Source organism: Alexandromys fortis, unplaced genomic scaffold (genome assembly GCF_014885135.2).
Source record: "Alexandromys fortis isolate MF-2015 unplaced genomic scaffold, M_Fortis_MF-2015_v1.1 scaffold_8_9099976_23576923, whole genome shotgun sequence".
NCBI lineage: Eukaryota > Metazoa > Chordata > Mammalia > Rodentia > Cricetidae > Alexandromys > Alexandromys fortis.
The window spans coordinates 2,526,289-2,541,545 of record NW_026067899.1 but is presented as its reverse complement, the minus strand read 5'-3'; the positions used below and the strand labels follow the sequence as shown (position 1 = coordinate 2,541,545).

The 15,257-nt window shown below is 45.7% G+C and overlaps 1 protein-coding gene across 3 annotated transcripts in view; it reads right to left on the bottom strand.

Annotated features, from left to right (window-relative positions):
• Tlk1 (tousled like kinase 1) overlaps positions 1-1,192 on the bottom strand; it is a 106,670-nt gene extending 105,478 nt beyond the window's left edge. Inside the window, exon 1 of one of the 3 annotated variants that reach the window (XM_050122046.1) lies at positions 701-1,192. In XM_050122046.1, coding sequence (XP_049978003.1) covers positions 701-839 — 139 coding nt within the window. In that variant the 5' untranslated portion in view covers positions 840-1,192. The remainder of the gene's footprint in view (positions 1-700) is intronic. The other 2 variants (XM_050122041.1, XM_050122055.1) reach the window with 2 other exon arrangements.
• Between the last annotated feature and the right edge of the window lie 14,065 nt (positions 1,193-15,257).

Here is a 15,257-nt window from a genome sequence, read left to right as displayed (position 1 = left end):
CTTCCCTGGTAAATGAGTGTTCTCCCAAATCCCATTTCATGTAGTAGACTTAGAGTTAAATGCAGCCAAGTTCACATTTTAGTCAAAAGCTCTAGGTGCCTTACTAGCTGTGTGACTGCTACATCTGGTGGCAGAACACTTGCATGCAAGAAGCCAGAAAACTTAGAAAACAATTGTAACCGATCTCCGTGCGTGTTTTGCAGAAACCTTCACGCAGGAATTTCCCCCCAAAACAAACCCACAACCCCTGGCAGAGAAGACCGCGAGCCTTCTTGCACCCGCGAGCCATAACGCACAAACGCGCAGGAGCCGATGGCGAAGGAAGGAAAGTTGCCACCATCTGGAGGGGTGGCTCGGGCAGCCTTGTCCACGAGTCGCCCTGCCGTTGGGGATCGCTCTAGGGGCCGCGCTGGGGATCCGAGTCAGCCCCAGAGCATTCCGGCGTCGGGCGAGGGGCATCCTCCCGGTCCCGGGGCAGCCCGGCTCGCCGCGCAGGGGACCGCCTCTATGGGAGGAGTGCGGGCTAGGGGAGGGGGCTCGCGCGCCAAGGCTGCACCGCGAGGGCAAGCCCACCCGAACCCCGAGGCCGGGAGGCTCCGGGAGCGAGGGCAGGCCTCCCGCCCGCCAACCGCCACCCCCCACCCCAGGCCGGGGTCGGCGCGGGCCGAGGGAGCCCGCGGGAGGGCGCGGCGGCGCTTACCTTCCCTGGGCCTCCCGGATGGCGGCGTGTGATTCAGCAGGGACCTGGCCGCCGCTGCCGAGCCCGGGGTTGGAGACGTGGAGAGCCGGGACCAAGATGGCGGCCCCTCCAAACTTCCACTGCTACTTTGGACACTCATCAAGCTACTTTCTGGGAGCCCGACTCCCCCCTGCGACGGCGGCGGCACCGGCACCCGCCTCCGTCATGGCGGGGGCCGCGCTGAGGGCGAGCGCGGGCGCGAGGGCTGGGAGGGGAGCGCCGCGCCGCCGGGGGAGCGCGCCGGGCGGAGGGCAGGCGGGGAGGGCAGCGCTGAGGGGAGGCGCGGGGCCGGGGCCGCGGGGCCGGAGCCGGAGCGCGGGCGGAGCGCGGACCGCGCCGGCCGAGGCCACTTCCGCGGGCGGAACCTGCCGGCACCTCTGCAGTGCGTCGGGCCCCGGCGTCGCCCGGGCAGCGGCGGGCGGTGGGTGGCGGCTCAGGCGACGGGGTAACCTCTGCATCAGTTACGGGCGGCGGCGGCGGCGGCGGCGGCGTCACGCGCCGCCAATGCAAACACTATCGCGAGGCTCCAGCGCCTCCGGTCGCGGTGGCGGCGGCGGCGGCGGCGGCCGCGGGGCCGGCAGGGGGGAGGGGAGAGGGCTCTGCCCGGGCGGGGCGAGGGCGGGGAGGGAGGGCGCGAGCGCGCAGAGGGAGGCGCGGGGGCCCGCGGCGCGGGGTGGCGAGTCGCGTGCGCGGGGCCGGCCGGAGGGAGGCGCGCCCCCGCTGCCACCTGCCCCCCCCCCCCCCCCTCGCCGCGGCGCGCCTGCTCCGACGCGCGCCCCACACCCAGCCTGCCCGAGACGCCTCTGCTCTCACTCGCTCTCCTTCCTCTCTCTCGCCCGGCTAGGGAGTCTCAAAATGGAACTGAAAAGTTGAGAGTTGCCTCTTGCCCCTCAGGAGAGAAAAAAAAAAAAAAAAAAAAAAAAAAACAGTGTGAGCTTACCCTTCCGCAGAACGGGTCGTTACGGAATAAAAGACCTCAGAAAATAAAACTTTCCTTAAAAACAAGCTACCAAAGGAATTTAGAAAATTCTCCCGGTGGGGGTAGGTAGCCCATGTGAGTGGTGGAAGCTGTTCTTTGTTTTCACAGAAGTAGAAAATCTATATAGGAAATTTTGACTACTGAATTCACATTAAGGGGGGGGGGACTATAGTGTTCATCTTGAAGAAGGTATGGTTTCTAGAAATTTCCAGTTTCTACTGCTGCCGTTGAGTATTGACGACAAATTCACAGAACAAATTAGAGCATTTGCTAAAATTTATAGATAGAGCGTAGCTTTCTACACACCCACGTACACACACCAGCGATTGGCCATCTTGTTCATAAAAGAACAGTCTAGTAGTCCAGGAAAAATACAGCAAGGTTATTGCTCTCTTTAAACAACCAGACTGAATAGAACACTAAAAAGATTGCGCTCTAGAGCAACTGTGCGGGCATAAGGAAATGACATGATTACCGGGGGACAAAAATGTCATTTCTATTTTTTATTTTTATGACTTTGCATTTCTCATAGTAATGTTCTCTTCTGATAAACTATCATCCTAGAATAGAGCCGGGCTTGTCAGTTATCTCCAGAAGTCATTGCACTGTTCTGGGCTTCAGATTCTGCCATTTTTCGTCGCATTCTGCTTTTGAAACCTAAGAGCTGCACAACTTTATTGAAGTAGAATGGACTCGCTGCAAATGGCATGTCTCTGGCTCACACTGTAGTGTGCACACAGCTCTGAAGCCCCCTGTATATTCAGTAGAATGGACTGTCTCTGGCTCATACTGTAGCGTGCATACAGCCCCCTGCACAATCGATGGTGAATATCTATCTATTGCCCTCCCGGGTCTCATCTACCTGTCCATTGGAGGAGGTTCCTCCCTGACCCCTGGGAACCATGGATCTACTTTCTGTCCTCTGAAGTAATTTGAATTTTCTTGAATTTTAGATGCGGTGTTTTCCTGTCTGGTTTCTCTCAACACAATTATTTCAATAGCCACAGGGTTGCATTTTCTTGTATGGATCTATCCCACTCTATCCCTTTAACTGCTGATGGGCATTTGCATTTCCCATTTTCGCTTTAATACTTCCATGAACATTCATGTATGAATCTTTGTGTGGACCTACGCCATCCACATTCTTGATTACATGCCTATGTCCTTCTATGACGTGTAAATAACTGTACCCTCTTTCTGGTTGTTTGGTCTTTGGTATGGGGATCAAGCCTAGTGCTTCAGACGTGCTAGGCAAGTACTCTGCTTCAGCCCCTCTTTCTGTGTTAAGACTAAGCTTAGTCTGCAGATTGTATCATATAGATAGAACAGGAAGGAAGTTAAGAAACCTGACATTAATGTCAGCAAGTTAAAAGAAATACTTATTTCAACTTTCCCATCTATAACGAGGTTAGACTCACTGGGCAACTCCTACCAATTCCAGGACTATAGTTCAGAGTTCAGTTCCTCATAAAATGAAAAAAAAAAAAAAAAAAAGCCACAGACAGGCAAGGTGGCTCACATCTTGAATCCCAGGACTTGAAAGTTTGAGACAGGAGGATTGCTTTAAGTACCAACTGAACTGAGTCTTAGGCAGTGTGCATGTTTTTTCATGGTGACTAGCGGAACACAGCAGACACATAAACATGTTACAACAGTGATATTTTGCTTGTGACTGTTGCCTAGAAGGACAATTACATATTCCGTTCTTACCTTATTGTAGCTTGTGATGAAGGTAACATTCACCAGCTTCTAAAGAAGCCTCTTCCAGTAATAAGGAACTAATCAGGAAAACGAGCTTCGTTTAAAAATGGAATGCTAAGCATCATCTACATTCATGCCTTCAAAAGCTACCAAAGGATAATGACAGAATTGCCATACTATGTAAATAAAAGTAAATAAAAGAGTAAATAAAAGGTTGATAGGATATTTTGTTTGTAATCTAACATAAAGCTTGCCTGGAGATCAGAGTGCAGAGCCTGGCAGTGCATGCCTTTAATCCCAGCACTGAGGAGGCAGAGGCAGGCAGATCTCTGTGAGTTCAAGGCCAGCCTGGTCTAGAAGAGCTAGTTCCAGGAATGCTCCAAATCCTGTCTCGAAGAACCAAAAAAGATCAGAGTACAGAGCTAAGTCACTAGTTTGCCATAGAGGCCAGACAGTGGTGGCACACACCTTTAATTCAGCACTGGGGAGACAGTGGCAGACAACCTCTGTAAATTCAAGGCCACCTTGGGCTACGTGAGATTACTGAATTTGTGTAAAAAAAGAAACAGAACTCAAATAAAGGTGATCCCAGCACTTGGGAAGTGGAGACAGGATTCAGTCTGAGATGCAGTCTGAGGTTTCGTAGAGACAGCATTCAATCTGAGGATTCATAGAAATAGGATTGCCCTTTGGTCTGAGCATTGGTAGAGGTAAGAACTCTGTAGTTGTCGGGGTATGATGCTAGCCCAGACCTCAATTATTTCTCCAGACCAGACCCCAGCATACCAGACCCCAACATAAACTATCTCTCTGGACCGGCATGGAGGCGCGGGAATAAAGACACAGCTCACACGTCTTTATCGGGAGGGAGATTCCCAGAGATCCCTCATGAAATCCTGAGTTCACATCCTGAAGAATTTCTCTCGTTTATTCTCCAGTCTTTATACCAAAACTTAACTTAGGGGAAATACATTAGCATTCTGTCTCCTAGGTAACCAGGTGAATGGCTTTCAGTCCTATCCACAACTAACTACCTGTCTGCTGTGGATGCTAGCTGTCACTATGTGCATTGGTATTTTGTCTGTGTGAGGTTACCTGATCTCCTGAAACTGTGGTTACAGTCGGGTTGTGAGCCACCATGTAGTTGCTGGGGATTGAACCAGAGTCCTCTGCCATGCTCTTAAATGCAGAGCCACCTCTCCAGTCCCAAAATTATATATTTTTATATTCAGGAAAAGTTCCTTAAATGACTTAAGTAATTTATACGGTAGTTTTGTAAACTGTATACAGCATATACAATTATATCCCCAACTCCTGGGTAAACTGAAGCAGGAGGAAGTTCACATATATTCAAGAATCTATCTTGAGGTGACTAGAGATAACTCAGCAGTTAAGAGCACTGGCTATTCTTACAGTGATCCCGAGTTCAATTCCCAGCGACCACATTTGTGGCTCACAACCATCTATAGTGGGATCTGATGCCTTCTGGCATAAAGTCATACATGCAGACAGAGCGCTCATATACATAAAATAAACAAACCTTTAAAAAAAAGAGGATCTGGGGAGCTGGCGAGATGGCTCAGTGGTTAGGAGCACTGACTGCTCTTCCAGAGGACCGGGTTCAATTCCCAACACACACATGGCAGCTCGCAGCTGTCTGTAACTCCAGTTCCAGAGAATCTGACATCGTTATACCAATGTACATGAAATAAAGTTTAAAAAAAAGAGGATCTGTCTTGAAATGTATGTGTATATGTGTGTATGTATGATAATTTAAAATAATTCTTTAAAATAATATGCCAAATAGGTAAGTTCGCCATACATGTACCTTACACATTTGTTAATATGTAGAAATTCAAAAAAAAAAAAGTCTGATGGATGGCTACAGCAATAAATAAATGGGCGATTACGGTAATAAGCAAAGAAATAAATAAAATGGATGACTACAGTAATAGATAGATATAGATAGATAGATAGATAGATAGATAGATAGATAGATAGATAGGGAAATGTCAGGCAAACCCAAATGTGAACTGAAGGGCACATCTGCCACTGGCGGTGGAAAGAGACTGAAGTATCCCTGGAGAGGAAGCAGGCTTGTGAGCATGGACGGCGGCAGAGCAAGGGAGAGGAACGTGGACCCTTCCAGGGCAGAAGGGGGAAGAGAGAAAAGAAGGCCCTGTGCGCTGGGCGCTTAGTTGGCTGAGCCCTGAAGCCTCTAGAGCAGCATCTAGACCAGGCCAAGGGTTCTGTCAATTTTGTGGAATGAATGAGTGATGAGGCTCAATAAGGGGGTGAAGGAGCAAAGCAGGAGAGGTCTCCCGGGGTCTCCTGAGGGAAGGCCAGACAGAGCAGGTGGAGACCTGAGCCCTCACCTTTAGAGTGACTCTTTTCTAGTTGTATTTAGAAATGAAGTTATCTTAAAAGGATCCAATAGTATGGATGTTAAAAAGCACATTTTATACCTCTTAATAGTTGATTCCTTCTCAATTCAAACGAAAAAAAGAATTCCTGTGCCATCCGAACCCCTTTCCCCAAGCTAGCAACAAATGAGCCAAATTGGATGAAACTGTCCTGTGTAAGTATTTCGTTCCGTGGGATGGAGGAGCCAGTTCCCGTCTCCCTGAGCACTGATTGTTCGCTTCCATTTGCGTTGCAGTCAGAGCTGCAGTTTTAAATCAGCTACGGTGGGGCTATTCCCACCTGCAAATTAAACAAAAGCCACAAACCCACTTCCTCTCCCCAATCAGAGCTGGTTACTAAGCATCAGCCTGGCAGACCACTGATGGCTTAGCAAATTCATCACGGTCATCTTCTGTCTTCCATTCCTTCACGGTGCCTAAAACTAAGTAAAGACAAGGACCGGGTCTGCCATGTGTACAGTTACATTTCCAGAATCTGACGCCAGCCTGGCAAACAGTGAGTGGTGTGCACGTGTTGAGCCAATGCTTTACATGCACAACGGGTTAGCAAGCCCTTGAACCCCCTGGGCTAACCTTACAATCATCTGGGTTGTCCATCAAGCAGAGGAAGGAAGAGAAGTGTTTTACTGCCCCTCCCCTCATTTGTGGTTTGATAAAGTTCACTGACCTCTTCAGGGTTGCAAAGCAGGGGACGTTGCAAAGCACTCGGGAGGCAGAGGCACGCAGCTCTCTGGGAGTTCCAGTCAGCCTGGTCTACACAGTGAGTTCCAGGACAGGACAGCTAGAACTATGTAGAGAGACATTGTCTCAAAAAAAAAAAAAAAAAAAAAAGAAACCAGTAATGAAAAAAAGAAAAGTTAGTTTTATTTTATTTATTAAATAAAAATTTTGCATGAACCATGCTTACATTAAGAATTATGGCCAGGTGGTGGTGGCTCACGCCTTTTAATCCCAGCACTTGGGAGGCAAAGGCAGGCGGACCTCTGTTGTGTTCAAGGCAGCCTGGTCTACAGAGCAAGTTCTAGGACAGGCTCCAAAGCTACACAGAGAAACCCTGTCTTGGGGGGAGGCGGGGCAGGGAGGACAAAAAGAAAAGGAAAAAATGATTATCTGATATTTGAATTTAATTGAGCATCCTGGGCTTTAATTGACTCAATCTGGCGCTACTGGCCCTTTTGAGTCCATAGATTAGTACCCAGTAAAGTTGAAGATCGGATGACTTGGGATGACTTGGCAATTCCGTTCCAAATAGATACCACAGGAATCCTTGCTCCTGTGCACCAGGAGATAAGGATGTGCTCTGCATAGTTGTTTGCAGTAGCCCAAACTGAAAACCACCCAGATGTCATCAACAAAAGAGTGGAACTGGGCATAGTAGTCCCAGGTCATTAATTCCAGACCCACGCCATTCAGGTCTACAAAGAGTTCCAGGACAAGCAAGGTTACCCGTCTCAAAACCAAGCCAAACACAAACAACAAAGACAAATCCAAAGAATCTGAATAGTCACAGAGAGACACTATACAAAGATCAGAATGCTCACAAACAGGATGCTGGTTAAAAAGAACAAGTGAGAGGTGACAGTGAATTAGGAAGCTGATAAAGGATGGTCTCTTGAGCTCAAGACTGTGCAGTCAGCCTGGGCAACACAGAGCCAGCTCAAGCAAGGAGGAGAGGGGGGCAACGGAGATGGCTCAGTGGTTAAGAGAAGGCAAGGCCATTCTAGAGGACGCAAGTTCAGTTCTCAGTACCCACACTGGGTGGGTAGCTTGCAGTTGCCTGGAAATCCAGCTCCAGAGTGTCCTATGCCCGAATGATACAGCCCTGCCCCAAACATACAAAGAAATTTAAATTTAAAAAAAAAAGTCTTTGAAAAGACTTTAATCCCACACCTTTAATCCCAGCACTAGGAAAGCAGAGAGAGGCAGATGGATCTCTGTGAGTTCAAGACCAGCCTGGTCTATAGGGGGAGTTTCAGGATAGTCAGAGGTACATAGTGAGACCTTATCACAAAAACACAAAAATCAATAAATCAATAAAATAAAAAATGAAAATTAAAAAAATCCAAAGAAACCAGTTATAGAAAAATAAAGTCAGCTTGACTTCATTTATAAAATATCAAAATCTTAAGTACCAAATATTATATTGTTCATAGATAAATGTATGATTGTTACCGTTAACCTTGACTGTCAACTTGATTGATCTGGCATTGACCGTAAGGATATTTCTGGGAAGGATTAATTGAAGTTGGTGGACCCTTTCCAAGAGTAGGTTGTAACTATTCACTCGATTCGGGAAATAACCAAGCCAGCTTAAAGATAAACCATTATATTTTTAATTGTTATAAGGGGAAACTCACACCACAAGAATGGGAAGTCTGAGTTCCGCTGTGTCCTGCAGGAATCACCCAGAGAGAGTGAGCACCTGGTCCGTCCCAGTTTTTCTTCCTAAGCTCCGGGTAGCCACGCCTTAACTAGGTTCTACTTCTTAAAGGTGATTAGTTAAGAGAGCTTTTCCCATCAGTAGGTACCCAATGTATAAAGAGGGCAAGGGAGTGATGTTTTTCCTTGCCCACTTCGCTCCTTGCTGGTGAGAGCTTCTACCTTCTCGCTGCCACTGCTGCTTCCATCTTTCGCCGCCACCAGAACCCAGCTGTGCATCGTCCAATGCAGGTCTAAGGACTCTGCAGCAATCCCCCAGGCCTTCAGGATAAATTTGGATCACTGAAGCATCTGGCCTTGCGGAATGAACAGCTATATGTCGGGCTCTCAGCGTCTCCAGGATGCATATAGCTGCTGCTCTATCTACCGAGCCCGAATGGCAATCTAACAGATAGTGTTATAGTGAATAGCCATTCTAACTGTTCTGGGCCTCTAAATAACGCTGCCTGATACAGCTAAAGCTAAAATGGGGAAAAACAAAATGGGAGTGAGGAGATGACCTCATCTACCACAGGGAAGGACAGAGATGATCGCGGGGCAGCCACTGGGGCTTCAGGTGCCTCAAGGAAGCCACATTTCCTTTAGATCAAAATATAGGGGTACGCTTAATTTCCCCCCCCCTAAATTGGCATACATCTATTATGAAGCATAACAAATACCAAGAAAATGAGATGTACTGAGTCTTCTTCCTTCTTACCAAAGGGAAGTTCAATGTTAGCCCAGTTTCTTCCACACAGACTTAGCCTACCTTTTGGCCCTTTTCTTTGTTCAACCATATACACAGATTGGAGTTCTCGGGACGCCTGCTCTCCCGTCTCAACGTGCTGCCTCAATTGGACAAATGACTCTTAGCACGTTGAATTCTGAAGAGCACCCATTTCAAGTATGAGTAGGTTTGTTCTACCCGCCCTGTGCAACTCACAAAGACCTGCTTGAAGATTCAGGCTTCCACATTCTTTATAAAGATTGTTCTAGAAGGGGATGGAGAGCTGACTCCATGGTTAAAGAGTACTTACTGGCTGCTCTTCAAGAGGACTTGGGTTTGATTCACAATACAAACAATCAATCACTTCAACCCCAGGGGACCTGACATCCTCGTGACCTCCACAGGCACCAGGCACACATGTACATGGACAGACATGCAGGCAAAACAGCCATACATAGAAAATAATAATATGATGAGGATAAATACATAATAATAAAATATATGAATTTTTTTCAACAAAATATTATTCCATAGTTTGTGCATAATAGGTTTGGTTAGTGGCTTGGATGAGGCTCGGGAGTAGAGCCCGTACCTAGCAGACCCAAGGTCCTGGACTGATACTGAGGTACACCTTCTCTGACCTCTCCAGCAATAGAAATGTCCCCCCCTCCCCGCCCCGTCTGTCAGTTCACCAGTTCACCGAAGTCGAAAGACTCTCAGTTCATACACAACAAAGAACTAGAACTACAAGATTCTCATAATGAATCAATTTTATCTGATATTAAAAGATCATAACCAACTTCAGAACAGCGTGTTCCCCTCCCATAAAGTGCACTGTGAGCTGCCCTCCAAGGATGCCAGGATTATACAATGTTTGCCGATACAAAGTGCAACAAACCGACACCGCGTGGCTTAACAAAGCACGCTAAAAATTAAAGGAGAAAGTATATCAAACCAGCTTCCAGTCCGGGGGTTGTTAGCTACTCTGACTCATCCTAAAGTTTGTTGATTAAGCTAAAATACAAATGCATCACACTGGGGGAGGGGAGGGGAAATCCCCCAAATCTTATACTCACTCTTCATTGTTCAGGGTCCTGAGTTCAATCTCCAAGAAAAAGTGTGTTGTTTGTTTCTTTCTTCGCTTTATAGATATTTTCCCCCAGCCGGCCTTGAACTCTTGAACTGAATTCTCCTGACTCAGACTGAAAGAGCTAAGGCTACAAGTATATACTGCAGTATCCGCTTCAATAAATTTGTCTTAATCCACAGCAAAAATGACAAGAAGCATATTATCATAGCTAGTTTTTGCCAACTAGACACAGACCTAGACATGTGTGAGAAGACAGAATCTCAGTTGAAGAATTGCCTCCAGCTTGAACTGTGGGCATGTCTGTGGGGGTCATTTTCTTCTTTGCTGGGGGATGTGGGAGGGTCCAGCCCACCACTGACAGTATCTTCCATGGGCTGGGGGTCTGTATAAGAAAGGTAGTTAAACAACCTAGGATAACAAGCCAGTAAGCAGAATTCCTCCATGGTCTCTGCTTCAGTCCTTGCCTCCAGGTTTCTGCCTTGAGTTCCTCCCTCCATGAGGGACTCTGACCTCTAAGAGGTAATACATTCTTTTCCTCCCCAAGTTGCCTTTGGTCCTGGTGTTCATCACAGCGACAGAAACCAAAGTAGGACACATATGCAACCTTAGATATATTTAGAAACTCTGGATTAATGTAAGAATGTCAAATATTATTGGGAACCCCCCATCCTCCTCTCTCTCTCAGCAAAGCATTCCAAATGAAGTAAGGAAGAGGGATCTGTGCTGCAGGGACGTCTTCTTGGATGGGCTACAGGTTAGAAGTTGGGGTTCGGTTTTGAAAATTCATCTAATGGTGGACTTGAAAGAAAAAACAACAACAAAAAGAATTAGAAAAGATAACCTAACACCATGGTTCTAAGTTTTTTCCTCCACACCCAGGAAACAAACCTGTTGTTACAATAAATAAAAAAATGGAAAGAAGTGTTAAAACAACCATCTTATTTTAATGAGAGGAAATGGACTGTGCTTTCTGTGGGGAGGAGAGGAAAACCCAACATTTTAAAAATAATAAACACACAATAAATTTTTTAAAACTGCCACTGTGTCAGAGTCCTCGAGCTAATGTTTGTTTACTGAGCCGGTGTCTACTTTGGGCACGTGGTGGATGCAGTTGTCTGCAATGAGTTGCACACTGTCTATCCAACGTTGCAAACAGTTGTAGACTAATAAATAAACACTTGTAGGAAACATTTGTTGAGCACCTGCCGAGAGTATTTTGCCCAGTGCCATGGGAAAGCCGATGATGCCATATGTGAGATGTGGACAGGTGAACTGGAAAATTCAGGGCCTCATATTTGAAGTTTCCTAAACGACAAAGAATTTCAGATGGGCTTGAAATCTACCAGTGCAGTGAGGACATAGTGGTGCACACCTTTAATCCCAGCACTCAGAAGGCAGAGGCAGGCGGATCTCTGGGAATTTCAGGATATGCTCCAAAGCTGCAGGGAAACCCTGTCTCAAAAAAACAAAAAACAGCAACAAAAACAAAAAAAACAAAGAAAGAAATATATCAGTGCAATCTAGATCATTTCTTTTTCAAAAACCCAACACTTCTCACTTATCCACTGGCGTCTGGGTCTATCCATCACTGACAGAGTTTCTATTTTTCATCATTCTTTAGTTTTATGTAGTCCATTAAAATCTCCAATCTTTGTAGTTTTCTTTTCTTACTTTTTTAAAACTTTATTCAGGGACCTTGCCACACTTTCATGTTTCCTCTTGACATGCATCTTTAAAATATCTATTGCCAGAGGCAGACGAATCTCTGTGAGCTCGAGGCCAGCGTGGTCTACAGAGTGAGTTCCAGGACTGCCAGAACTGTTTCACAGAGAAACGCTGTCTGAAAAAAACCAAAATCTATTGCCTTCTCCTCTATCTATGCAATAAAAGTGGGATAGATTGGGAGAGGACAAGGACACGCGCGGTAAGATGTGGAGTTCCTCCACGACACTAAGTCACTTAACTACTCAAAATACAGAAAAGAAACCTTCTAATTAAGTTAAATAAAGCATTAGTTTTATTGGTGATCAGAAAAGCATATCAGGAACATTCTCCCATGGGTTTGACATAATTTGATGAATCATAACATCATGACTCACTGAATCATAAAAAGAACTCATGATTTGGAAGATTGGAGTTGGAAAGAGTTGATGGGGATGTCTAAGGCATATTAGCTAAAGAGCGAGTTAATAAAAGCACTAATAATGAGAGGTGATTTGTAGTATGAATAAAAACCCAGAGGCAGATATCGGGGTTCAACCTGAAGATCAGAAAAGCAAAGCAGCTGGCTCTTATCACTGCCTCAGACCGAAAGTGGGCGATCCTGCCTCCACTAATCCTCAGATTGGGACTGAATGTGAAACCTCTCTTCCAGTTTTATATTCCCCTCTAGTGCTGGAATTAAAGGTGTGCACCACCACCACCTAATCTTTATGGCTGATTAGTGAGACTCGTGGGATTTAAGGTGTTGTGCAGCCACTGCCTGACCTGTATGGCTGGCTAGTGTGGCTGCTTTGCACTCTGATCTTGTTTGGATTTGTTACCCAGATTAATTAATAAAGAACAGCAGAAAGAAGGATTAAAAGAAGCTAATGTGGAAAAAAAAAAAACAAAGCAAGGTGCTTCCTTTGCTACAAAGGGGCAGAAGTCATTTGGCTTTTTATTGATATGATTAAATGAAGTAAAAAAGAATGTATGAAAAGCTCTCAGGAACGTGCTAGCAGAATCAGAGGAAAGCCCACCATCTAAAGTCACGGTAGAAGATAAGAGCAAAGGGAACCAAAGTCTGTAGAACGAGCCGCAAACGTGAAAAGAAACAGCCGGCGCACCCGAAATCAGTTGCAAACCCGGCAGCAGTGAGACCAAGCATGATAAATTTAGTTATTAAATTTAGATTCCCTATTAATAGAAAAAGCCTCTCAGATTGTGTGAAAAATTAAATCCAATACTGTGCTGCTTATAAAAAACGCATCCAAATAAAACAACACAGAAACCCTGGGGGGGGGGCGGTAGGTAAAAACGTAGTAAGCCGGCAACAAGTTAAAGACAGCGCCATTGCATTAAGAGAGACTCTAAAGCAAGAAATCTTGAAAAGGGATCTCCGTTTATAAACATCAGACATGCACACGCGCGCACACACACACACACACACACACACACACAAGACGAATGGCAACTGACACAGTTCACAAAATGGAAAATACAATGAGCTGATTGTTAGTGTGGTAGAACGGGTGCGTTTGTGCATCTAGCTTCCCAAATGGGCAAACGGTGCTTCCCCTCAGTTTTCCCAGAGCAAAGAGCAGCCTGCAGCTAGGTAGAGACGGCTGAGTGTGAGAATGCTGCTGTGCCCCTCAGGCCGAGGACCATCAGCATCTTCCAGCAGGAGAGCTCACACACTGATAGTCAGAAGATGACAGTGGCCTCATCCCCGCACAGCGCTTCCTGTTACCACGCAGCACACTTGCACTGACTTTGCAGATGTATAAATAAACCTATTACATTCAGCCTCTAGTATTTTTGTCCCTCCTTTGCCCCTGTGGTCTAGCCTATTCTACCTTGATTCGTATTGCCCGAAGGACCAAGAAAAGGCAACAAGACAAAAAAACTACTCTGTTCTATTTGATGAATTGGAAAAACTTAAAATATTCATATGTGGCACAGTGTATGGATGGGAGAGAACAATCATTTCAACAAGGAGGCTGTGTGAGCTGGGTGGCCACATGGAGACATGGAATCCATACGGATTTGGGCATTTCTCAATGTTAAAACACGAGTTCAGGGCCTGCCTGGTCTACATAGCAAGTTCCGGAACAGTCAGAGCTGCGTAGAGATTCCAGGTTTAAAAAATAAAATAAAAGACAAATATAAAGTTTTTTTTTAAAAAGAAAATACAGTAGAAATATTTTCATCGCCATGACTAAGTTAGGCAAGGATTTCTTTTATGTGTTTTTGTTTTATTTTAGACAGGCTATCAAATTATATAGTCCCAACTGGCCCAGAACATACTTTGGAGAGCAGGCTGGTATTAAATTCCGGGCAATCTTCCTGCCTCAGTCTCTCAGGTGCTGGGTTACAAGTGTGAGTCAGCATACCTGGTTTAGGCAAAGGTTTAGTAAACCAAACACTGACCAGACAAACAGAGGGACCAACGTGGCCGAATTACATAAAACAAAGAATCACTGATCAGCAAAAGTCACTTCAAGCCCGTGAAAACAAAGAGTAGAAAAAAGATATCTGCAAAACATAGAGTAGACAAAGGACTTTAATTTAGGATATGAAAAAAAAACCCAAGTCTATAAATCAAAAAAGAAAAATTAAACAATTTAAGCAGAAAAATTAACAAAAAATTTGTTTACTTCACTAAAGAGAATAATCAAATAGTCAAAAAGTATAAAGATGTTGCCAGCTTTAGGTAACAGGACAAATGTAAATTAAGGCCAAATCTGATTACGACCCACCAGAAAGCATAAAATGAAAAAGGTGAACTGTCTGTTGTGTTTGGAACATGGGCAGCTCTCACACTGGTGGGAGTGGAGGGGGGGCTCTCTGAAAAAGGGGTGACTGCCACGGCCAAAGCCAAACATAAACATTTCTGTGGCCCATTAATCTTATTTCTAGGTAGGCACTGAACAGAAACACGTATGTTATCCAAAGGATGTATGCAAGAACCGTCTTAAGCAGCACTGTTCATAAGTCTAAGTACCCCCCATCCTGCCAGCAGATGCATTGTGGAACATTAGTACAAAAGAATACCACACAGCAAAGAAAAAGCTGGTAGTTGTTCTGTCCCTGAGGCTGAATATCTCTGTGGTCCCCAAATGGTGCTGGAGTCCTAGAGGGCCTTGGTCTACACTGGAACCCTGGAGAGGTTTGATTTAGTAGTGGCCACAGCAACAGGAGAGAAGAAGCTGCTGGTGGGACTGAGGGCCAGCAGGCTAGAAAGACAGCTTCCTTTTTCTGGGTCTTTTCAGAAGGCTTCCAGCAGGTGTATCCTGGACGTAGAGTGTTGTCGAAACCAGCTTGGAGTGAACTCGTGTGTCCAGGGTAGGAGTGTCCAGATTAGACAAAAGGAACAGTGATGTAGGAGAAATAAGAGACAGAAGCACAGGACAGTAACCGGAAGGACATTCAGTGGATACCGAATTCACCCCGTTACTCTTCCACACACTCCAAAAGGG